General features: G+C 46.4%; 1 protein-coding gene across 2 annotated transcripts in view; it reads right to left on the bottom strand.

The window, feature by feature from the left end:
- FAM117B (family with sequence similarity 117 member B) overlaps positions 1 to 25,714 on the bottom strand; it is a 60,364-nt gene that overhangs the window by 16,754 nt on the left and 17,896 nt on the right. For both annotated transcript variants that reach the window (XM_075317609.1, XM_075317610.1), the window contains exons 2-4: positions 4,567 to 4,652; positions 2,946 to 3,038; positions 1,549 to 1,656 (exon numbers count right to left, since the gene is read on the bottom strand). In XM_075317609.1, the coding sequence (XP_075173724.1) occupies positions 1,549 to 1,656; positions 2,946 to 3,038; positions 4,567 to 4,652 (287 nt within the window). The remainder of the gene's footprint in view (positions 1 to 1,548; positions 1,657 to 2,945; positions 3,039 to 4,566; positions 4,653 to 25,714) is intronic.

The raw sequence follows: 25,714 nt of genomic DNA, 5'->3' as shown, positions 1-25,714 counted from the left end.
AGGCGTATCACTCCATGTTGACGCAGTCCCAGCCAGTCCATAAGGCTAGACGATGGAATGGCCAAAGTAACTCATCTTACAAAGATGTCACTAGCCCTCCAACAAAAATCTCCCGCCCTGACAAGGGCAGTCCACAATCGGCTTTAGGCCCTGGCTGCCCCTAAAAAAGTCCAGGTGTCTCCCGTCTACCTATGCGTTTCACCACTTCTGGAATGTCAGGAGAGATACATACACCCAATAAGGAGAATAATGAACTAGGACCGACTCCCAGACAAAGAGGATCTCTGCCTAGTCTCCAAATAGACTGGTATTTTACCAGTATTCTTGGAGACTAGGCAGTCAAAATGGAGTGATACATACTAGGCAGTCAATCATCGGTGTTTCTGCATAAGCAGGAGTGCGGGCACATTGCCAATTTGATTGACATGGCAGGTGAGGTTTTTAATCACTAGCTGCTCCTTTTTTATCTGTTGGTTTTACAGGTTCAAATAAAAGTTACATTTTAATCACAAATTGCTTTATCCCTTCTGTACTGTGAGGTACGTTATTAACCTGGGTCCTCCACCCTGGTTGCTTTTTCTTTTTTGTCATGTGCTATTAGTTTCTGTTCTTTCCATCAAATTTTTCAAAATGGCACATGCAGTTCATGAACTTTGCAAAAGTCAACAATGACTATTTTTGATCTTGGGCTGGTTTTGCAAATTTTTTTTAAAGAAGTCGCCGCACAAAGAATCAGCTGAAAACATCTGGAATTGTGAGGCTCTTGCCATAAAGTGAAAAAAAAAAACAAAAAAAACCCCAAACAAACAGGTGCGCACATAAAATAAACCAATAAATGCACAATACTTAAAAAAAAAAAAAAATAAAAAAAATAAACAAACAATTGTCACAAAGGCAAGGATGGATTGGAGACTATATCAGTGGGAGACATATCTTCCGTAAAATTTTACATAACAAAGGACAATTTCTAGAAGCAATGTCAGGCAATTAAAAGCTGCTTATGAGCACTTAGGGGATAGTAAATGGAAGAACAGTAATTTAATGTGGCCATGGAGACTGGATAGCCTCTGTCACCATTTACCAGTCATGCTAATAACATACATGTATGGCTTGTGTTTTATGTAGTTGGCCACTCATGGGCAAAAGATAGGTCAGGACATGGGCTGCTCAATCATAAGTCTAGTCCTGCAGGGATGGTCTATAAAGGCCAGACACATGGATATATTGTATGAGAATATATAGGAGATATACTTCATCTCACAGGACCTGAATCCATATTTGTGTATATGGATAGATAACCAACAGGGTCAGCTACACACGGTACATGTCATAGATCACAAAAGGATAATCAAGTTTTCCACCGAGGCAGGCTGGGATGTAACAGTCATCCATTACTGCAAAGAAAAAGAATCTAAAAAAAGGAATTGCTAATAGAAAATTTAATGCAACATGCAAATGTGTCCTGATTTTCTGTAATGCTTGTTCCCACTGGAATGCTGGTCTCCCTGGTATCAGCCGTACTCCTTGCTGGGCAGTGCCAGCTCTTACCTGGTTAATAGCAGTGTGGTTGCCATGGAACGGAGACTGCCGGTCCTTGTCACGATGGTGTCTGCTGCTGTGTTTGCTCCTTTGAAGCTGCTGACGTAATTTTGCAATCTGAAGAGAAATCAAGATAGCAGATGTGCAATCACTACAAAGTGGATTTACACAAACCACTGAGACATGGAACGTTTTCATCTTACATGTCATAAGAGATGATTGTATATGCAAACACACACAACTAAATACGCTGCCCACTAACAGAAGACATTCCGGACATTTTTACTATGTCCATACCCGTGCTAAATTTGTCTAAAAATAAATAAATAGGATCAGAAAGGCTAAAATTCTACTCAAACCATAATTAAAGTGGGCTGTCCAGGGCAACATCTGACCTGGAGAGATGCAACTGTCTGCTGAGCGATCAGATTGCAGAGGCAACAGGCCAACATCCAGTGAGTTCTGTGCACTGGTCCTGTTCCAATGGGAGCCATGTGTGACACTGACGGCTGTCAGACCGTTCACATGGCCGCCTGACTGTCCAGACAGCAGCTGCACCTCTGCACTCCTGATCCGAGTATTAAATGCTCCTCTTTTACCCTGAGTCAATTGGAAACTATGGCAGTACATGAATATGTGATGTATGTGCACAGCATATGCCGTCAGTACCTCACAAAAGGGGCCATTTGTATGTTTACTGCAAATCATTAGTCCACCAATCTACGTACAGTACGTGCCATTGACACACAAGATGCCTGCTGGACACAAAGGCTATTCTGAACTTTGGTTGAAATATATTGCAATTTGCTGAATCTACACCACCTGCTGAATGAAGTGTATACAGCCCCATAGTGACTACACAAAACAACTGATGACATTCATGGCAAACCTAACTCAAGTGAGGTACACCGGACCACCGAACATCAGAGATGCAAGCATAGGCCATGCGGTAGTGTAGGTTACCCACCGGCAGCTACGTATACAGTTATCCTTCTTGTGGGATCGCCTGGTATTGAAAGGTGTGGAGAACTGAACTTTCTAATATATTGAAAGAAAACGTATCCAAAAGTGCCCTCCATCTATGGAGACGTTGTACATAGACATCAGGGGCATTTCCTAATTAAATGTGGAGAGTTTACTGGTTTATATGTAGTGTGCTGCCTGTGTCACAACAGACTATCAATCCATTGTGTACATGTGCAAATGTATCTGTTACCGAAAAAGGTTCATTATACAATGCATACATTTCTGAAAATGTATTAGATGCAAAACCAGACTCCAACAGAAAGTCTATGAGGTGACAATGGCAAGCATTCCCTGCCTGTCTTTGTGGAGTAGGTGGCCACACAGGAGCGGACACATGAAGGCGGAGCGGCGGCCATTAATCTGCACAGCAGCTGTCTAACCTCTTTCAGCTGCTCGTTGCTGCCCCAGGACGCAGATCGCTTGTGAGAGCTTTTCTTCTTTTCAGCGTACTCCTCAGCCCAAGCGCTCTCCGTCTGCATAATGGATGGAGAAAAACAAGCTGACCTTATTCTATTATAGCTGGATGCATTGTCTAATCGCTGCAAGGCTGGTTATTACTTACATTTATTCTGCTAGCAGATAAGTACTCGTGCTCTGTACAGATGTCTACCAAACTGTATTACAATTATTAAAAGTTGCATTTAAGCAGCCTAGTATTCCCAAAATGTAAAGCACTATTATGCATCTTTTATCCCCACAGACGTGTATTTTAGTTACTCAAACAGCCACTTTCTATGGAGACTCCTCACAAAATAGGAATTGTTCTGATAATCGGGCAGCAAGGTGGCTCAGTGGTTAGCATTGCAGTCTTGCAGGGTTCCGGGTTCAAATGCCACAAGGACAAACATCTCCCCATGTTTGTGTGGGTTCTCCAGTTTCCTCCCACACTCTGAAGACACACTGATAGGGAATTGAGATTGTGAGCCCCAATGGGGACAGTGATTATCACATCTGTGAAGCGCTGTAGAATTAATAGCTCTATGTAAGGGAGTAAAATAAATAATAGAGTAGGAAAGATGCGGAGAAGGCTTCCATCAGACACTCCTGATTACTGAAAACACCTCATCTACCTCAACAGTTATCGTCAAGATAATGGGGTTCTCCAAGACAACCCCATCTCAATTATTGTATTGCCCTGTGTAAAATAACAGCCTATAATTGCCTCCGAGGCCTGGTCTCCCAGGGTTCACATGACAATGTTATGCCACGTGAGCCCTGCAGATAATCAGCGGCTGCTTCACGATCACTTCCTTTGGCCGTGACTGACATTCGGAGGTCAGTTTGCCCCAGTAGACCAAGCAACAACATCCCAGGAACAGCGTCCAGACCGGAGGAGAGTTATTATAAGGGTTTATCGGCTACATATGCTTCCGGTTCGAGAGGGGAGCAGGACCGCTGTCTGCACGTGTACTGATCTCTGTTGGGTTGTGGACTGGTGTATAAAACCTGCCACTCATGCATGGGGATATACAAAACTGAGGAGTCCATGTAATGAGACCCGGGCCGGACAGCTGCCTGTACACAGACTGTCAAGGTTGGACATGTGAAACCGGCCTTAAATTTTACTACTAAATACAAGATAGCTGTAAAATTGCTCAAGGTTTACACTAGCTTTCTGCCATTATCATCAGTACCAGCATCAGCTCAGCCACAACAAGCACATAAGAGGGGGGACCGGGACAAAAAGCTGTAAGGAAAAGGGCTAATACCTATATAAAGAGCATGGACAAGTTAAATAGGTTTTCTCAAAATTCAAAGTTATCCCATCTGTATACAAAAGAAAATAAATTTGTTGTTGGCCCAGAAATGGGGTTCTGTGGACCCTGGTCTTGAATGGAGCGGAGGTGCGCATTCTTGGCATCCAGAGCCCTGTTCTCAGGATCTTTGGGGGGGTTGGGGGGGGGGTCCCCATGCACCTGGCTCCTGTTTCCCCCATTCTGATTCAGTCTGCAGTAAATACATAGCTCACAAAGACAATTATGCAAATATTCAATAAGTTACCTGTGTAGACTGATCTTTCATGCAAGGAGCCACCTGTCCATGATCACGAGGCCATTGTCCAGAGAGATAAGGTGCAGCCAGGGTATCTAGGAAAGATGTACGTCTTATTAAACTGGATGGACTAGATGAAGATAATATTTGTACTCTATAGCAATTAATTGGAAAAGACAAAAAAAAAAAAAAAATCCCAGGAAATAGCAGCCACACATTCTAATACCTGGTCACAACACTAATGCACTGCAGGATGCAGCAGCCCCCATGCTAAAAGGCAGAGGCAGCACAGGTGCAAAATACACAAAAATACACGTGCACAACTATGGTCAATGGCAGCGTTAATTGTACAAGGATAAAGCCTGTATAGCGCGCCAGTCACACCAATACGTGAAGTGCACCTGCCACCTCATGGATGATGGGTGTGTGAGCAGTGGTTCCTCAGCATAATGCATTTGTGCTGCCTTTAACCCCCTCAGCCCCTGGGCACTTTCCGTTTTTGTTTTTTGCTCCCTTTTTTATTTTTCCGTCAATCTTGTCATATGAGGGCTTGTTTTTTGCGGGACAAGTTGTACTTTTAACTGAAACCATAAGTTTTACCATATGGTGTACTGGAAAACAGCAAAAAAAATTCCAGGTGTGGAAAAACTGCAAAAAGTGTGATGGCACAATAGTTTTTGGGATGTTTTATTCACGGTGTTCACTATATGGTAAAAGTGATGTGTGGGTATGATGCCTGAGGTCGGTGCGAGTTTGTAGACACCAAACATGTATAGGTTTACTTGTATCTAAGGGGTTAAAAAAAATTCACAAGCTTGTCCAATAAAAGTGGCGTACGTTTTGCGCCATTTTCCGAAACCCGTAGAGTTCTCATTTTTTGGGATCTATGGCTCAGTGATGGCTTATTTTTTGCGTCTCGAGCTGACGTTTCTAATGGTACCATTTTTGCGCAGATGCTACGTTTTGATCGCCTGTTATTGCATTTTGCGTAAAACTTACGGCGACCAAAAAACGTAATTTTGGAGTTTGGAATTTTTTTGCCACTACGCCGTTTACCAATCAGATTAATTGATTTTATATTTTGATAGATCGGGCATTTCTGATTGCAGCGATACCAAATATAGGTATATTTATTAATTTTTAACCCTTTAATTTTCAATGGGGGGTGATTTGAACTTTTAGGTTTTTTTTTTATTTTTCAAAACTTTTTTTTTTTTTACTAGTCCCCCTAGGGGGCTATAGCGATCAGCAATCAGATTGCTCTTATCTATCTGCTGATCACAGCTATACAGCTGTAAGCAGCACATACAGTCACTTCCTGCTTCCCTGGCCTCCGGGCCGGGTGAAAACAAAAGTGAAACTTCATAGCTGCAGGCGTCATCACATGACCCTATGCTACGATGGCAACCACCGAAAGGCACGTGATCACTCACATGACTTCCAGTGGGGGCGGCGGTAAGTGAAAATCTTCACCGCGCTTATATACATCTCGCTGCCAGACTTTGGCAGCGAGATGTAAGGGGTTAATGTTACGGGTAGAATGCGATTCCACTCGTAACATGTAGGCACACAGGTCAGCTGTTGAAAAGGGGGCGGGGCTTAACGGGACACGCTCCATGACGGATATATCCGTCCATGGTCATGAAGGGGTTAAAGGGAACCAATCACCAGAATTTTCGTATATAACCTAAAGCCAGTGCTATACTGGCACTATCAGGCTGATTCTATACATACCTGTAGTGGTCAGCTCGGACAATTAGGTTTTGAAACCCAAAAAAGTAAAGTTTATAAAATCACCAGCTTCTTGAGTGACAGCAGCTGAGGATCAGATAATAGCGGAGGTTATGCATACGTATCCCTTCCCCCCTCTTATGCTAATTCTAAGTATTATACCATCAATTTACTTTTTCACTAGCAGGATCTGTGTGAGGTCATACCCATGTGACCAGAAGGAGCGTGGCCTCATGGGTATGGGTATGACCTCACAGATAGTATAATATTCATGCTAATTCTAACAAGGGGAGAGTATAACTATGAATCACTCCCCCCCCCTATTATCTGCTACTCAGCTGCTGTCACTCAAAAAGCTGGTAATTTCATAAACTTTACTTTCTTGACTCTCAAAAGCTAAACATCCGAGCTGCCTACTAATGGTATGTAGAGAATCAGCCTGATAGTTCCGGTACTGCACTGGCTTTAGGTTATTTATGAAAAACCTGGTGATTGGTTCCCTTTACTTGCTGCACCCTGCAGCGCATTAGCATTGTGACCAGGTATTAGTTGTTTGGTGCTATTTTATCCCCCAATTAAAATAATATTTAGGCGTGCTCCAATAGTTTAGTGAAATACAAATCACACTGAATTGGTTTGGCAAGATTTATAAAGGCTGTGGTAAAATGGTCATGGCTTTGATTTTCTGAATTTTCAAAAATTGTTGTGATGTTAAAAAATAAAAATACTGCACTGTGTACATATTGAAATATGTTCACAAAGATCTCTGTCTAAAAGATGGATGCCACTTTGTTAGCGGATACATGACGCTACATGCGGCTCAGGATTTTCCACCACAGTATTCATCCTTTTAAAACAGTTAAAGGATTTTTTTAACCTTAGCTTGATGTTCTGTTCTTACACGTTGCAAAATGATAGAAACCGTATGACTGCAAGGTATAAATAGAACAAGATTACACCCTTTGGGAACTTCAAGCAAAGAAATTACCTATATAAGCTATCTCACATAAATGGCTTTGTGTAAAGACTCAGTATAACATTTGAGTTGTACTACAGAGCCTATAGGACTATAATAGGGACTACTGCACCAGTGCAGGAGGAGGAGGTGGCCCTATGGAAGTTCAGCAAGTGTGAATACAAAGTGCCATCCATGTGCTGCCATCTATTATTGTGGGCGATTTATATGAGCCTATTAACTTTCATGACTGCTACAGCTTTGTGAGTTTTAGACACTTTTAATGCCTTGTCCGAACAGGAAACGTGACCTTGCTCAAATGAGATGTGGATTATGTGAAAAAGGACATGGCCTACTACAAAAAAAACACCAAAAAGGAGCCAAGACAAATGATATGTGCACACACAGAATGTGGTGAGCCTTCCTCATAAAGATGGCTGCAGCCGAGGTGCAAGATGCTGATGTCACAGCCACTCAACCTCCACACTAGGGGGGAGGGGCGGCTGCTTAGCATAAGACATGCACACTAATAAGGCTTGCACTGGGAGCCCATCATATAATGAGTGAAATGCACAGTGTCTGTACTGTGACCTATAAATGACGCCAGAAACCCAGGTCAGGCGGGCAAAACAGCACTATATAGGTGCATCTCGCACGGATACACGAGACGCAGTGTGTCTGAACTATAGCCTATAAATGACGCACAACACCAGGTCCAGGCGGGTCAGTTAGCACTATGAGTACATAACACATGACAGGCTCACCATTTAACCACCTGAATTCAAAAGGTCCACACACATCCTGCAAAAATGGATAAAATGTGCCATACCTCAAATAGTGAGATATTAGTTTATATTTTGGCCCAAAATATGTAAGCTCGCAATAAGCCTGTGGTTTTTCTAACATGGCCTACTACACCATGCATCAAAAACTACCACAAAAATTTAACATAACTTTCTTTCACAAAGTAAGGCTATGTGCGCACTAGGCGTTTTTTTCACGCTGCGTTTTTATGTGCGTTTTTGTCTAAAAAACGCACCCGCGGCTAAAAAACCGCGGCAAAAACGCATGCGTTTTTGCCGCGATTTGGTGCGTTTTTTGCTGCGTTTTTACTCACTGCGTTTTTAATCAGTGCACAATGCCATTAAAGATTGTTGATGAAAAAAAAAAAAAAAAAAAGGTCTGATGTCATTTCCTTCTTCAAAATGTTCATTGTATGCAGGAGAGCAGACAGCTGCAGAACTAGTGTATGCAGGAGAGCAGACAGCAGCTGCAGAACTACAAGTCTCAGCATCCTCCATTCACTAGTGTATGCAGGAGAGCAGACAGCAGCTGCAGAACTACAAGTCTCAGCATCCTCCATTCACTAGTGTATGCAGGAGAGCAGACAGCAGCTGCAGAACTACAAGTCTCAGCATCCTCCATTCACTAGTGTATGCAGGAGAGCAGACAGCAGCTGCAGAACTACAAGTCTCAGCATCCTCCATTCACTAGTGTATGCAGGAGAGCAGACAGCAGCTGCAGAACTACAAGTCTCAGCATCCTCCATTCACTAGTGTATGCAGGAGAGCAGACAGCAGCTGCAGAACTACAAGTCTCAGCATCCTCCATTCACTAGTGTATGCAGGAGAGCAGACAGCAGCTGCAGAACTACAAGTCTCAGCATCCTCCATTCACTAGTGTATGCAGGAGAGCAGACAGCAGCTGCAGAACTACAAGTCTCAGCATCCTCCATTCACTAGTGTATGCAGGAGAGCAGACAGCAGCTGCAGAACTACAAGTCTCAGCATCCTCCATTCACTAGTGTATGCAGGAGAGCAGACAGCAGCTGCAGAACTACAAGTCTCAGCATCCTCCATTCACTAGTGTATGCAGGAGAGCAGACAGCAGCTGCAGAACTACAAGTCTCAGCATCCTCTATGCTGTATGCAGTTTTTTGCCCAAAAAGAAAAAAAAAATGACATGGGCTTCGCCATATTTTTGTATGCTAGCCGGGTACAGCAGGCAGGTACGGGCTGCCCCCAACCCCCAGCTGCCTATTTGTACCCGGCTGGGAGCCAAAAATATAGAGAAGCCCTTTTTTTTAATTATTTCATGAAATAATTAAAAAAAAAAAAATGACGTGGGCTTCGCCTAATTTTTGAGTCCAGCCGGGTACAACTAGGCAGCTGGGGATTGGAATCCACAGTGCAGGGTGCCCATGCTTTCTGGGCACCCCCACTGCGAATTGCAGTCCGCAGCCACCCCAGAAAATGGCGCTTTCATAGAAGCGCCATCTTCTGGCGCTGTATCCAACTCTTCCAGCTGCCCTGAAGCCGGGTTGCTAGCCAGGTAATAATGGAGTTAGGGCTAGCTGTATATTATCAGCTGGCCCTAAGCCCGAAATTCATGGTGTCACGCCAATATTAGACATGGCCACCATGAATTTCTAGTACAGATAAAAAAAAACCACAACACACAGAAAAATATGTTTATTAGAAATAAAACACAACACAATTAGTGACTCCATCTTTATTGAAATAAACCCCCCTCCGCAGTAATCCTGGGTCAGGGTCCCGCGCCGTCCAATCAGGATCCAATATCATCTGATCGGTTTGCTGGAAGGCAAAGCGATCAGATGATGTGTCAGGATCAAGTGCCTGAATCACATCACACATCAGCTGATTGTATAAAAGCCGATTATACAGTCAGCTGATGCATCAGTAGAAAAAAAAAAAAAAATAATACTCACTTATGTGCTGTGGTGATTACCGGCAGCTCCTGGAGCGATCGATTGGACAGGAGTCTGATCCTATACGATCGCTGCCGGAGCTGCCGGTAATCAGCTGATGAAGTCCCCTGACGGCAGGATCAGCTGATAGCCGGCCGGGGCGCGAAAAAGCCGGCGACACCGCGATCAGCTGATGCGTCAGGTGACTGCATCAGGTGATCAGCGCCAGGTCCTGCAAGCAAGGTCCTGCCCCGGGGAGACTGCACACAGCCAGAGCGGCGGGACCGGGAGGAGATGGGAGCGGGCATGGCACCGGGACCCTGCGGACAGGTGAGTATATGACATTTTTTTTTTTTTTTCTACTGTTCACTTTGGTTTTCGCCGCTGCCTCCACCTCCCGCCCAGACATGGCGCCGCACGGAGCTGACATGCACAGGACGGGAGGTGGACGCGGCGGTGACGGTACCGGGAGGATTCATGCTTCTGTGTTTACCAACAGAAGGAATCCTCTTCCTGTACACGTCACTGTAGTACCCACCCCTTGCGTTTATAGCTGCGTTTTTAGTCATAGAAACGCGGCTATATGCGTTATTCATTGCGTTTTTAACATCTCATTGAATTCAATGAGTGAAAAACGCAGTGGAAAACGCAGAAATAATTGACATGCTGCGTTTTTGTGGTCACCACAAAAACGCAGCTAAAAAAAAACGCTGTGTGAGGACAGCACTTCTGAAAACCCATTGACATTGCTGGGGAAGCAATGTCACTGCGTTTTCAGCACAAAAACGCGGTAAAAAACGCCGCTAAAAACGCGGCAAAAACGCCTAGTGCGCACATAGCCTAAGCCAACTAATAAGTCTGCAGTCTCTGTGTCACTGACTGCAGACCTGAGAATCCTCACATCACGCGCACTGTGCGCCGAGAGGATGCGTCAGTGTCAGAGCCGAGAAATGTGGTCACATGGCCGCCATAGCGTGATATGCAGACTACGGCCTAAGACACACGGCATGAAAATGGGAGCGAGGGGAATGCGATGTTTTAATCGCATTGCACTCGGACCAATATTAACCTGTCAAAGTACCCATGAACGATTATTTTCTCAGCCCTAATCGGACCGAGAAAAGAATCGTAGCATGCTGCGATTGCAATGTAAGCCTTGTTTCTCTCGCATCCATTCAAGTGTATGGGGCGAGAGAAAAATCACACTGCACTCGCAGTACACCGGTGTACCCCGAGTGCAGGGCGAGAATGGCAATAGCCGGCAACGGAGGAGAGAGGGAGATAAATCCTTCCCTCCCCTCCTCAGCGCTGGCCCGCCCCTCCTCAGGCTCCTATTGATAAAATGGGACTCAATGTCCGTTCTATGTAAGGCCCATCTCTGTGATCCGCATAGCCTGTGAATACGGGAGTGTCCCTTAAATGCAAAAAATGTAAATGGTGTGATGTCAGCAAGCATTTATGAAGGTCGGTTTAAAAAAATGTGCAAAACAAAATCACAGCACACATCCCAACGTATTCTATAAACTAACTACAGTATTCAGTGAAGCGTATGATTCCCTGTAACATACGAGTATATTCAGTGTGACTGACTACATCAGCATGGTAGACGCACAAGTCTGCAAGTGATGCCAAAGTACTGGCAGACAACTATTAATAGCTGTACACTATTCCAGGGTGTCAGCGCCTTGGCTGCATCACAAGTCGGGATGTAAATATTTAGGCCCTGGATAGTCAATAAAGATGGCTCTCACTGGAATCTTATCTGCAGACAGTATGTACCATATACACACAGTGCATGAACCAAATAGGATCACACAGTTTTAGAGGCTTTGGTGCCAATTCTATTTGTGCCAGACGGGTCGTACTGTAAGTCACTGAGTAACATTTAAGCTAAAAGAAAATCTGGCCCATAGGAACCAATCACAGACACCAATATGAAGATGGCCGAGTAAATACATCTGAACACTGGTGTGTGGCGTAACAGGAACTGTTGGATCTGCTTACACTAATTGGGTTGCTCATTGTAAACAGGTTTGAAAAGCAGTAGACCATTACATAAAAGTTAAAAATTATCCATTACACAGATGTATATCTGTCCATATACAGCCCATTACAGACATCATCCAACAGCATTCCATATGGTCTATAATTAAAAAGTAACGCTTCCTCAAAAGGGAGGAAAATCTATTGACAATGGAAACCTGAACCAGACTAATCTTTATTTATATTTGCTGAACAAAAACGATGCCCCCTTGAAGAAGCTAATGCGAAACATGGCAGGACACAATCTGCCCTACTTTGTGTCCTGGTAATTCACTGGTATCTTCCTGTTCTATGTTTACTTTGTCAGACTAAGATCCCAATTTTGGGTATATTTTTATTGGACTTATCCTTTTGTTTCCCTTTTGATTAATTTGCTGCTCTTAGGATTAACCTGTATATGATGGCATTTATTGACACTACATATGGATGAGCATATCTCAGTACTGATCTCCACATTCAATTTTATCCAGAGCATCACAATATAGTTAGGCCCATCAGTCTTGTGCAATTATGTTGTCTGTATCGTGGCCTCAATTCTTTATCTGATTGTGGGTTTTGTGACCCAAACAGCACATTGCCCATGATCTTGATGATTTGAGATGTAAAATATGGGAGAAGAGCAGCTTATTTGAGGGCAAGTCTAGACGTTATTAAACTGCAAAAAATGTTTACAACTGGATGGGGCTTTCAAAATCACATCAAGATTTACCAGAAAATGGCTAAACTGAAAGCAAAGCACACTGTTACAGAAATTAACCAGAATTAACCCTTCATGGTGCAGAAAATAAATTAAAACTGTCCACATTTGGATCCAGCCAAAGAGTTGCATATCCATACAGGACAGAGACGTGTCACTTTCTGTAAGGCTTCACTGGTAATTCAGTGCAAAAGGTGTACCGTATATACTCGAGTATGAACTGAGTTTTTCAGCCCATTTTTTTATGCTGAAAAAGCCCCCCACAAATCATTCAACTGAAGTAAAGTGCTGATGGCAGCGGCGGCCCAGTGTACCCATCAAGATCATCAAGGGGAGCTATGTGCCTGCAGTCTACAAGAAGCAGGTAAGAGGACACCGCAGGAACGGAGGACAGGTGAGAATAATGTTGTGTATGTCAACGACGGCATAAAAGGGGAGCAGTAGGAGGGCATTACTAAAGGATGGGGCCCATCCCCACAGGAGGCTAGGACGTGGGGCCCATCCCCACAGGAGGCTAGGACGTGGGCCCCATCCCCACAGGAGGCTAGGACGTGGGCCCCATCCCCACAGGAGGCTAGGACGTGGGCCCCATCCCCACAGGAGGCTAGGACGTGGGCCCCATCCCCACAGGAGGCTAGGACGTGGGCCCCATCCCCACAGGAGGCTAGGACGTGGGCCCCATCCCCACAGGAGGCTAGGACGTGGGCCCCATCCCCACAGGAGGCTAGGACGTGGGCCCCATCCCCACAGGAGGCTAGGACGTGGGCCCCATCCCCACAGGAGGCTAGGACGTGGGCCCCATCCCCACAGGAGGCTAGGACGTGGGCCCCATCCCCACAGGAGGCTAGGACGTGGGCCCCATCCCCACAGGAGGCTAGGACGTGGGCCCCATCCCCACAGGAGGCTAGGACGTGGGCCCCATCCCCACAGGAGGCTAGGACGTGGGCCCCATCCCCACAGGAGGCTAGGACGTGGGCCCCATCCCCACAGGAGGCTAGGACGTGGGCCCCATCCCCACAGGAGGCTAGGACGTGGGCCCCATCCCCACAGGAGGCTAGGACGTGGGCCCCATCCCCACAGGAGGCTAGGACGTGGGGCCATCCCCACAGGAGGCTAGGACGTGGGGCCCATCCCCACAGGAGGCTAGGACGTGGGGCCCATCCCCACAGGAGGCTAGGACGTGGGGCCCATCCCCACAGGAGGCTAGGATGGGGGCCCATCAACACAGGAGGCTAGGATGGGGGCCCATCAACACAGTATGGGAACATGGATAGGCACATTACTGCAGGGCACAAGGATGGGCACATTACTGCATGGCACAAAGATGGGCACATTACTGCAAGAGACAAGGATGGGCACATTACAACAGAAGACAAGGATGAGAACCTTTCATTTTTACTGGTATCTATTTTTATTTTTGAAATTTACCAGTAGCTGCTGCATTTCCCTTCCTAAGCTAATACTAGAGTCAATAAGTTTTCCCAATTTTTTGTGGTAAAATTAGGTTCCTCGGTTTATACTCTGGTCGACATACTCGAGGATATGCGGTAAGTATTTTGGATAAGGAACAGTTGCTGAAAACTGATAAACATAAAAAAAAATGACAGTGAGGCCCATCATAGGCCTTTGCAGTCACATAAGTCTTCCCGGCTGGAGCAGACAGCACAGGAACCAGCTAGGAGACCTGAGGAGCCTCAGCACAGAAACCGCAGAAAATGATCAGGCAGGATTTTTTTCCCAGGTAAGCTGATGTACTTTTCCACTGGAAAATGTTAACAGGTACTACATAGGATAAGATATTGCTTGCACAGGAACATTTAATCTCACAGCTCAGTTTTCACTGCTGACTTAACTGTAAAATACATTGTCATAAAAGAAAGTTATAAAATGGGTTCTCTACTACCTGGACAAAGCCTTTTTAAATAAGTCGCCCTTGTAAAATAAAAACATGCAGAATCTTCACCTCCCACACCGGGTCTTCCTGTGACACGTATACCACGTGTGTCCTCAGCCAATCAGTAACCGCTATTGTGCTGCTGTGCCCCCATTATTTACGATGCTTTGAACACGTGTTGGACAAAGTAATGATGCCCAATAGTGGCTGTAGGACTCACGTGGCATAATATCACACAAGACCTGGTGTCATTATCAGAACGGTGCCGATGTGGAAGGGGGGTGTATGTCATTTTCATTTTACACGGGGGACACTTAATTTAGAAAAAGGTTGTCTTGGAAGTGGACAACCCCTTTAAACTTGCATTATATCAGGAAATCTATAGCATGCCACACCCGTCTGTGCCACCATTGAGTACTATTATATATTATTGACGCCATAACAGTATTTTTATACAGGATATCATGTGCACACCATCTTCCAAACAAAAAAAAGCAATGAACCTTTGTAAGTATGTGGCAATTATTTGGAAGAAGTCAACCCTATGTTTGGATAGCAAACAATTTTATAACGCTTGTAAAACCTCAAATTATGCTTTGGAGTAACGAAGACACATGAGCAGTGTCTCCAGTAATTCTTTTATTCATCATTTCACCATCCTTTCACGCTATATGCTATAATTCAGCTAGCATTTGGCTTTATTAGAACAGAAACTCAGGGTCAGGGTCCTTTCACATTTTCCATGCCTCTCTGTACACATGATGTAATTGTGGTTGTAGAGCAGAATAAAAAGTTGGATTCCTTTAAATTCGCTTCTGCAGAGAGAACAATTATCCAAGTATTTGGCACCAAATCTGTTAACTTTTCTTAAGTCCATGGGGGTATCAGTTTTTACTGGGGGCGTGTACTTCTTTCCCCTGTGTGATGTTGACCAGTCATAAGCAAGCAGCAGTATATACTGGAGAAAGAACACACCCCCACAATAGCCAAGAGCAGGTTTCTCAGCATGTGAGATGCAATGATACAACTCTGATCTTCTGGACTAATCTCCTGCACGATTAGAAAATAAAAAAAAAAAAAAACACAAAACATTTACTCTGTTGTGCAGCAACACCATGTGTCAAGTACCACATTAAACTTTTGGCGAGAGGTCTTCAAATCATGGGGTCTGACAGGTTGCAGTTTGTCGTTCAGAAAAGAATTTGCATGAATTAACGGTATTGCGTTATTCCTTTCTATCTGAAACTGTATGGATCTCTTCTCTTCAGTTGAGTTATAAGATCAAATGCTGACCCCCCCTGGGAATTCCACTCCTTTATGTCCATTGAAGGGGGAATCATCATCTCAGTCACCAGAACTGACTATATAATGAAACCGCAGGGAAAGTAGCACTAATTCTTCACAAGGAGCTTGGGGGAGAGGTAGAAACTACTATCACAAATATGCATGAGGTCACAGTTTACACTGCGTACAGCTTCCTGGCTGTATAATTATACTTTTAGGACATTAAATAGAAGAGTACTGGCTCTCCCAGACCAAGTCATTCTGGACAAATGCATCGAGGGATTGATAGAGCATAGAGGAATAATATACAGGGCGAAAGCTGGGAGTGAATTTGGAGACTGAAGAGAAGAAAGGCTGAACTACATACACTATGTGTCATGGCCGAAAGTGTTGGCACCATTCAAATTGTTCTAGAAAATGAAGTATTTCTCCCAGAAAATTATTGCAATTACACATATATCGTTATATAGTTTTTTTCCTTTGTGTGTATTGGAACAAAAATAAAAAAATAAAAAGGAGGGGAAAAAATACCGTATTTTTCATTTTATAAGATGCACGGGATTATAAGACATCACAAATTTAGAGATAAAAAAAATGGGGGTCCATCTTTTACTCCGGTGGAGTCTTACCAGAAGGGGGGGCGGCAGCGGTGGTGAAGTGTAGTCACAGGAGAGGGATGGTGCTGGTGGGGTCTGTGCTGGCAGCGGAAGCTGCGGTGGCTGTGTGGACCAGGTTGGTGCAGTGGGTGTCCCAGATGCTTGGTCGGCAGTCCGGGCTTCAAAGAAATGGCGCCTGGAGCAGCGCCTGCGCAGAAGGAGCTCTCAGTGGACTGCTGAATCTGTGCACATGCTGACACCGAGCGCCATCATTTGAAGCCAGAGCATCTGGAACACCAGCTGCACAGCCGCAGCAACTTCCGCTGCCAGCACAGCCATCGCAGCCTGCACAGCCAGCCATCAGCACAGATGGCCGCCCACCTGCATAGAGAGGCACCCGGACGCACAGATAGACGGCCGCACAGGGAAGCAGCCGGCCGCCTGCAAAGACAGGCCCCCGAGCCAATTCACCTCCCGGTAAGCTATATTCGGATTTTAGGACGCACCCATCATTTTCCTGCCAAGTTTTTGGGAGGAAAAGTGCTTCTTAAAACCCAAATATACGGTAATTTTACACACAACCCCAACAATGAGCAGGACAAAATTGTTGGTCCCTTTCAAAATTGTGGGTAAACAACTTTGTTTCAAGCATGTGATGCTTGCTCAAACTCACCTGTGGCAAGTAAAACAGGTGTGGGCAATATGAAAATCACACCTGAAACCGGATAAAAAGGGGAGAGGTTGACTCAATGTTTGCATTATGTGTGCCACATTAAAGATGGAGAACAGAAAAAGGAGAAAAGAACTGTCTAAAGATTTGAGAACCAAAATTGTTGAAAAATATCAACAATCTCAAGATTATAATTCCAACTACAGAGACCTAATTTTTCAATTAAAATAAAAAAAAACCAGCAAACCGATCCAACAAGACCCTCTCCAGCACCAGAGATGAATCTCTTATTTTTACCCACAAAAGTAGACAAATGCATTAAACGTTTGTGGTGGGTCAGCCACTTAAGAGGACCAGTGAGCTCTGCTGACATGTCTTCCCCAGTAAATTGTATTCCTCAAAAAATACCTATTCTGTAGGTCTGTTCATAGAGCTCTGTGTTCTATATATCTAGTTATTCCTTCTAGCAATTTATGAATAAATTGACAATGTGAAGCTATCCTCTGAAGTGTGTCTATCCACAATCTTAGGGAGCAGTCAGACTGCCATGTAAATCGGCGCAAGATAGGAACACAGAGCACGACCTGGCCGGCAGCTCTCCTGACCCGAGTGTGACAGCTGCATAGAAATACATGAAGCTATTATGCTTTGGTAGGGCAAGCTGGCAGACAGTCCATGCTCTGCGTTCCCATCTTGCCCTGATTTATACAGCAGTCTAACTGCGCCACTTACACTGATCAATCAGGGCTAGTCTGTCCAGTGACATGTGCCTTCATAGGTGAAAGATTATTTTAGGGAAATAAAATTGTTTATTCAAGTTGGAGCTGAAAAGCTGCTTTAAATATAAAGAGCAAGTCCACAGTGGTGCTGGATCTAATTTTAGCAAAGAATATCCTGTTCCATAATTTTTCATTTAAAAAGGGAATCTGTCACCAGGTTATTGTTATGCAATCTGAAAGCAGCATAACGTAGGATTAGACCATGATTACAGGGATTTGTCCCTTAATGAACTATTTTGCTGTTACAATACAATGTTATATCAGCAGGAGATTATCATTACAAGATAACTTGGCATGTAGTGCAACCACGTCAGCACCACTGAGTAGCAGCTCTGTCACTGTACAATGTACACAGAAAGCTGTGGTGTGTGCAGGATTATACACAGCTCATCAACTGAGCTCTAGTCAATCTGCAGCAGAGAAAGCTGTGACTATCTTAACTGCTTCACCCAGTATACTACAGTGACATTGCAGGAATCAGGGTCTCTGTCACTACATCATGCTGCTGTCAGATTACATAGCAAAAATCTGCTAAAGTTTTCGGCATCCCAGTCCTGTTTTCATACAGTAATACACTGTCGAGAACGATGATGGATGATTTTTCGATCAGTACAAAAGATTGTTTAACCCAATAAACAAGCGCATGCCTCATTATGATCGGCAACATCATAGTGAAATGAAAGTTCCTAGGAACACTTATTCATGTTAATCTTACAAATTGACCTTAATCCATGCATCACTACCAAAGTCGCACCAGTGCTGGAACATGGAGACTATACAGTAGCCACAAACACCCTACTGCACTTGTGATCAAGTTTTATTAGTCATCAGCATTTATTTGGGTGGGGAGAAAAACACAGACAGAAGGGAGACAGAAAAAATCCTGGCAAAAGATATATACCGGTAGTCATAAACCTATAATGTTTCATAAGTGACTGTAGCTGCGCTCATCCTCAACATCTTATCTAAGTGATGCAAAAAAAAACATAATTCAATGATAAGAAAGGTGGTCAAAGCAATGGATGTGAGCATTACTTCAGATTTTTTTTTTTTTTTTTTTTTTTTAAGTACAACAGTCCCATTACTGAGATTTAAGTTGACATTTACATTACAAGGAGTATGAAGAATATACCGTATTTTTCGTTTTATAAGATGCACTGGATTATAAGACGCACCCCAAATTTAGAGATAAAAAATAAAAGAAAATAAAAAAAAAATTTGGTCCATCTTATAATCCGGCGTTGTCTTACCGAGGGAGGCAGAAGTGGTGGTGAAGCAGGTCACAGGAGGTAGAGGTTGTGCTGGCAGCAGCGGCTCAGTGGTGGAGCAGGCCGGTGCGGTATGTCCGCGGTCCCGGTTCAAGTGATGGCGCCCGGAGCAGCGCAGGCACAGATTGAGCTCTCATCCAAGAGCTCCATCTGCGCACGCGCTGACACCCGTCACTATCATTTGAAACCGGGACCGCGGACACACTGGGACACCTGCCGCACAGCCGCACGCACAGGGTGGCAACCAGCATGCCGCCCGCCCACCTCCACAGAGAAGCAGCTGGCCACCGGGACAGAGAGGCACCCGGCACAGACAGGCAGCCGGCACGCAGCCACAGACACCCAGCTGCACGCACACACCCGTCTGTCCACACAAACAGCCCCACCGGTAAGCTATAGTCGGATTTTAAGACACACCCCTCATTTTCCTCTCAAATGTTTGGGAGGAAAAGTGAGTCTTATAATACAAAAAATACGGTAGTTTAGCAAGGTCTATCATAAAGCAAAGGGCTCCCACATCAGGCACCCCTCTCCTCCCCGTTACTGTGACGTGGGCTTCTAGAACTTATGACTGTCTTCACCTATTTCTGCCTGGTAACATTAAAGAGTCTGTCAGCACAGAATGGTTGATACGGTGGGGAAAACGGGAAAACAATCAGGTGGGAAGGGGCACTTAAATGATTGATCACGTCAAGACGTAACAAGCGTTTGTACTTGGTTTGATCAGTCATTTTTGGGCTAACAAGAGTCCCTTTAAGCATTAGCACAGTTTCTGGAAGAGACTTTAGACCATGAATATTAAAAGGGTTTGTCCACTACCTTCTGATTCAATGTTTCCCCTAGATAAAATAAAAATAAGCGAGTATTTCCCTCCGCCGCAGGCGCTGTTCCCGCACTCGTGTTCCCACATGTGACATCACACGAGCCCCACGCCCAATCACCACCGGCTTCTCTCTCCCTGCCTTCGGACAAATTACTGTGGGTAATCCACAGGAAGTGATAGCTGCGGCTGCCTCTGACTTCCTGTTGATGGCTCCTGCGTCAGAAGGTGGAGAGAGAAGCCGGCGGTGATTGGACGGGGGCTTTCACCACATTACAATGTCACGCGAGCCAGGACACTGCTGGAAGGAAACCAGCAGCAGAGGCACATATAGGCTGTTTTATTTTACCGGGGGGAACGTGGAATCAGATGGGCTTGTCCTAGTAGTGTACAAGTCTTAACATATTGTAGTATCTATATATATAATTTCCTTATTCTGTCTGTCTGTCTTGCTCCAAAATTCTGTCGTTACCGCGACAAGCGTCTCATTGGCCGCTCGCCTCCGCCCCCTGCACGGATTAGCCGCTCGCCCAGGCTCCGCCCCCCCCACGGATTGGCCTCTCGCCCCTGCACGCATTGGCAACTCTGCCACGCCCCGCCCCCCGCACGCATTCCCCGAACCGACACGGAGCCCCGACTCCCAGGTGAGTGCTGTACCCCCGGGAGCCCACACCAGCGTACGCCGGCAACCCAGACGACACATACCCTCGCATTGCTGGGGTTGCCGGCGTACGCTGGTGTGGGCTCCCGTGCGTGACTGGTAACCATGGTACACATCTGCTAATATTGTGTAGCATGGTTACCAGCGTACACCGGCTCCCAGGTGAGCGCATCAAGGTCCTCCAGCGGCGGAACACAGACACACACACACACACACACACACACAAAATCAGATCACACTCACTCTCACACACCTCACACACACATCAGATCGCATCCACACACAACAACAACATCCAGTGATATCGATTACTTCTCGGCGGCGATAGTGTGCGTGCAGTGACCTTCCAGGACCTGCCGGAGGATCACATGGCCGGAAGCATGTGGTATCTCCGGATGTTGTGAGTGTGAGCGCGTATGTGCGATATCGTCAGTGTGTGTACGTGTATGCGATCGTGTGTGTGCGTGTATGCGATCGGATGTGTGCGTGTATGCGATCGGATGTGTGCGTGTATGCGATCGGATGTGTGCGTGTATGCGATCGGATGTGTGCGTGTATGCGATCGGATGTGTGCGTGTCGGCAGAAGGCAGAGGAGCACTGCGTGCAGCACAGCTGCTGGGACCGCCCACCCGAGGGCACAGGCAGAAGTGGGGCGTGAGTGTATGCGATCAGATGTGTGCGTGTATACTGTCTGATGTGTGAATGTGGAGCACGATGGGGGGGTGCGCAGCATGGGGGATGGAGCACGATGGGGGGTGCGCAGCATGAGGGATGGAGCACGATGGGGGGTGCGCAGCATGGGGGATGGAGCACACCTCCCCCCAAAACACACACACACACACTGTACAACACACCACACACACTGGGAACTACAAACACCGCCCTACACAGACACCCACAGACAACGCCGCACACACACAACACCCAACACACAAACACCGCGGCACACACAACACCCAACACACAAACACCGCGGCACACACAAATATACGCACATACCGCACAACACACACACATATTGCACAAAACATACCTCCCCCAAAACACACCCCACACCCACAACGCTACAGCCACACAGCGCTCCACAAACAACGCAACACACACACACAAACACCACTCTCACCCCCCGCCACACCCAGAACATGTACAGCGCCCTACACAAACACTGGCAACTACACAACATCATTATTATATATATATATATATATATATATATATATATATATATATATATATATATATATATATATATATATATATATATATAATCTCAAAAATCATACATTAACTACACAATACGTAAATTCTAGAATACCCGATGCGTAGAATCGGGCCAGCTTCTAGTATTCTATAAAATAATGATAATATAAAACAGACCTCCAATGCAGGAGACGTCTTTAAAGTCTACAGGCTTTTGCCTCCCTAATCTGAGACCAGCATGATGTATGGGCAAAAACTCAGGTTCCAGTGATGTGTCACTTACTGAGCTGCTCACGGTTTTATCAGCTAGAGGACTAGGAAACCTGCTGCCATGTAGTCCTCCATATTAATAAGCTCTGTATACCCTCCCCCTCTCCCAGAAATCAGCAGTTTTCTGCCTATGCACAGAAGGCTACCAATCAGTGGTGTGGGTGGCTTATACAGATCTTTGCATTCAGAAGACTGGTAAATCTGCAGTGATTTTCGCAGGAAGCAGTCCAATAGGTGACATCACTAGAATTTGGGTCACTGCCCCATACATCATACTGCTCTCAGATGAGGAAGTAAAAACCTGGGGAGATTCTTTGTGCAGCTCCACTCCCAAAGGATCAAAAGTTCTCTGCTGGAAAAGCATCAATTTACAATCTGCTACAAATGTCCAACTAAGATATCATAATAACCATGTAACAAATCTCTGAACAAATTTAAAAGGGAACTTGTCACCAGATTTTCCGCTGATGAGCTGCGGCCACCAGTGAGGTCTTATATACAGCATTCCAGAATACTGTATATAAGAGCCCAGGCCACTCTGTAGAACGTAAAAAACACCTTAATAATACTCACCTAGGGGGCAGTCTGGTCTGATGGATGTCACTGTATAAAGTCCAGTGCCTCCTCCAACTTGTGCGATTGAAATCTTCCTGCTCAGCCGCGTCTAGCGTCATGTATAGAGAGGTCTCCATTGCACTCCTGCGCACTTTGTTCTGCATGGCTGAGGGCTGATCAAAGTACTGTAGTGTGCATGCATGGGCGGTCTTTTCTCGCGCTTGCACACTACAGTACTTTGTTCTGCCCTCAGCCGTGCAGAACAAAGTGCGCATGCGCAGTAGTGCAATAGAGGCCTCTCTGTAAATGACACAGGACGTGTCATGCACTCAGGGCTGAGCAGGGAGGACAGTAATCACAAGTAGAGTTGATCAAATCCGCAAAAATCCAGGACCGGCAGATCACTGCCGGATTGTACAAAAAAAAAAAAATCTGGATTCGCTCCGGATTCCGGTTCCCATATAAGTCTATGGGGACTAGAATCCAGAGATTAAAACAGTTTGTGGAGGGGCTAGGGGGGTAGGAGCACGCGCGGTGTACTCACCCGAGGCTGTATCATTGCAGCAAACTCCTTCTGGGTCACGCTTTTCCCTTCCGGAGCAGACAATTAAATATTCATTGTTTTGCCCACTGACCGGTGCGTGTAATTGGTTGCAGTTAGATGCACCCCCACCCGGAGTGTCAGCGTGTCACCTGACTGCAAGCAATCACAGGTGGCAGTGTCACGGGCGGGGAGGGGACGCTGCGCTCACCACGCTCGGGTCCGGCGCTGCTGCTTCGCTTGCTGCTCGGTGGCTCGAGCAGTGGGCCGGATCCGGGGACTCGAGCGGCGCTCCTCGCCCGTGAGTGAAAAGGGGAATGGTGTTGGGGATTTATTGTCCGTGACGCCACCCACGGTTGTGGTGAGGTTGTGACACCACCGCTGCTCTGGACGGGGATCCCGGGAGCGATGACAGGGAGCAGCTTGGATGTTGTTTTTCCCCTCCGTGGGTAGGGGGGTTGGTTGTCCCGGGGCCCGGTGAGGGAGGAATGGCAGGTGGGTTACGGGGCCTGGTGAGGTGCAGAGTCGCGGGGGCAGCGCGGTGCCGCACGGCACGGTGGTACTCACTCAGCCAATGATGAATGCAAAGTCTTCGGTAAAACAAACGGCTGGATGGACGGGTCCCACAGACTGCTGCGGTGGTTCTTCTCCCGGTAGGTTGGCGGTGACTGCCTTTCCCTGCACCTGTGTTATGTTCTCGGTTCTGATGGCTTCCCACCGGTAACCCGCTCCCCAGCTTGGATGGATGCTGAGGGAGCCCCTTTTGCCCGCAGGCTCTAGCCCTGGGAACTGTAGCCTTGGCGGTGACTGTATTTCCCTTCACGGTTTGAGCGGTTGCCTTCAATCGGGTCTTGACTGCTGGGAAACCCCGGAGGTTCCCTTCGCTAACGGATTTGACCGGTTTTACGGCGACTCCAAGCTTGGTCGGGGTCCGTAGGCCCTGCCGAATGGTGCTGGCTTCTCTTTGCTCCCCGATCCGGTACTGGCGGGCCACTGCCCGTCCCCGGTCCTTACGGTTCACATCAATCAGCCCCTCCTGCAGACGGTCACCACCGTCTGCCAACCTTGCTGTATGTGCCCGGGCCACGCACCCGGACACGGTCAGTCTGCTCCACTACCACTTCACTTCTCAACTCTCCAAACTACTCTGCACTCCTCTCACTTCCTTTTCCCGCCTCCAGGACTGTGAACTCCTCGGTGGGTGGGACCAACCGCCTGGCTCCACCCCCTGGTGTGGACATCAGCCCCTGGAGGGAGACAACAAGGATTTTTGTCTGACCTTGATGTGCCTAGCCGGGATGTGTTGTTGCAGTACCTGTGACGTCCTGGCTTGTCCAGGGCGCCACAGCAGGACGGCCAGTGGACGGGGAAAGCAGTGCAAGTGTGTGCAGGTCAGTATGGTGAACGTGCAGGTTCGGTGTAATCCGCACGAGGTCTCAAGCAACTTCAGCTCTGCTACATAGCCAGCAGCCATAGAGCACGACCGCTGGCTGTGCAGACAATGAGTGAGCTGCGATGACTGCACGGCAGGCAGATACTGTCACAGCCTGCAACCAGTCACAGACGAGAGGACGGCCGGTGGGCGGGGAAAACACGGAAAGTTGTGTGTATACGATGCACAGTTCAGGAAATTAATGCGCGACCCGGAAGCAGTGTGCCACCTTACACCGAGTCTCAGTAACTATGAAACGCTGTTTTATTTTTGTTTTTCTTTATTTTTCCATTATTTTCCTCAGTTCCAGATCGTGCACCCGGAAATCTTTGAAACTGCACGGATCCGGACTTTTTGGCCCTGTGCGCACTTACGGTTTTTTGCCGCGAATTTCCTGCGGTTTTGCTGCATGTTTCGCTGCAGAAAATGTTCGTAACATCTCTGCAGTGAACCACCAGCAAAACCTATGGGGAAAAAAAAATCCTGTGCGCACTAGGCGGAATTTGACAGCTGCATGTTTTGCTGCAGGATTCCCGCAGCAAAAACAATTGCATGTCACTTTTCCGCACGTCGCTGCGGGATTTCACTCCATTGACTCCAATGTAATCGTGAAATCCCGCAGGGAATAACGCAGGCAGCAAATTCTGTGCAGTTCACTGCGTTTTCCTGCGTTATTTCGCGGTTTACCTGCGGTTTTGCAGGGAAGTGATGTCATTATGACAGGAAGAGGAAGCGGAGCAGAGAGTAAACACACACATCACAGATACACACAGACATAGAACACACAGAAAGCAAACAGAAATATAGAAAACAAAACGCGTGTGCTCCGGTGTATTTTTACCTTCCAGCCGAGGTAAGCACACAGCGGCGACCTGGTATTCTCAGGCTGGGGAGGGCGAGGGGCAGGGTTTATGTCCCCCGCCTGCCTCCCACCGCCGAGAATATCAGCCGCAGCTGCCCCGGGACTGCGACAGCATGCATTATGCGGCAGTACCGGAGTATCCCCGGCTCTTCCTGCTGCCGTGATGCAGTGGCAGACAGGGTAATACA

This window comes from Anomaloglossus baeobatrachus, chromosome 7 (genome assembly GCF_048569485.1).
Source record: "Anomaloglossus baeobatrachus isolate aAnoBae1 chromosome 7, aAnoBae1.hap1, whole genome shotgun sequence".
NCBI lineage: Eukaryota > Metazoa > Chordata > Amphibia > Anura > Aromobatidae > Anomaloglossus > Anomaloglossus baeobatrachus.
The sequence above is the reverse complement of the archived record's forward strand: the minus strand, read 5'-3'. Positions and strand labels throughout refer to the sequence as shown.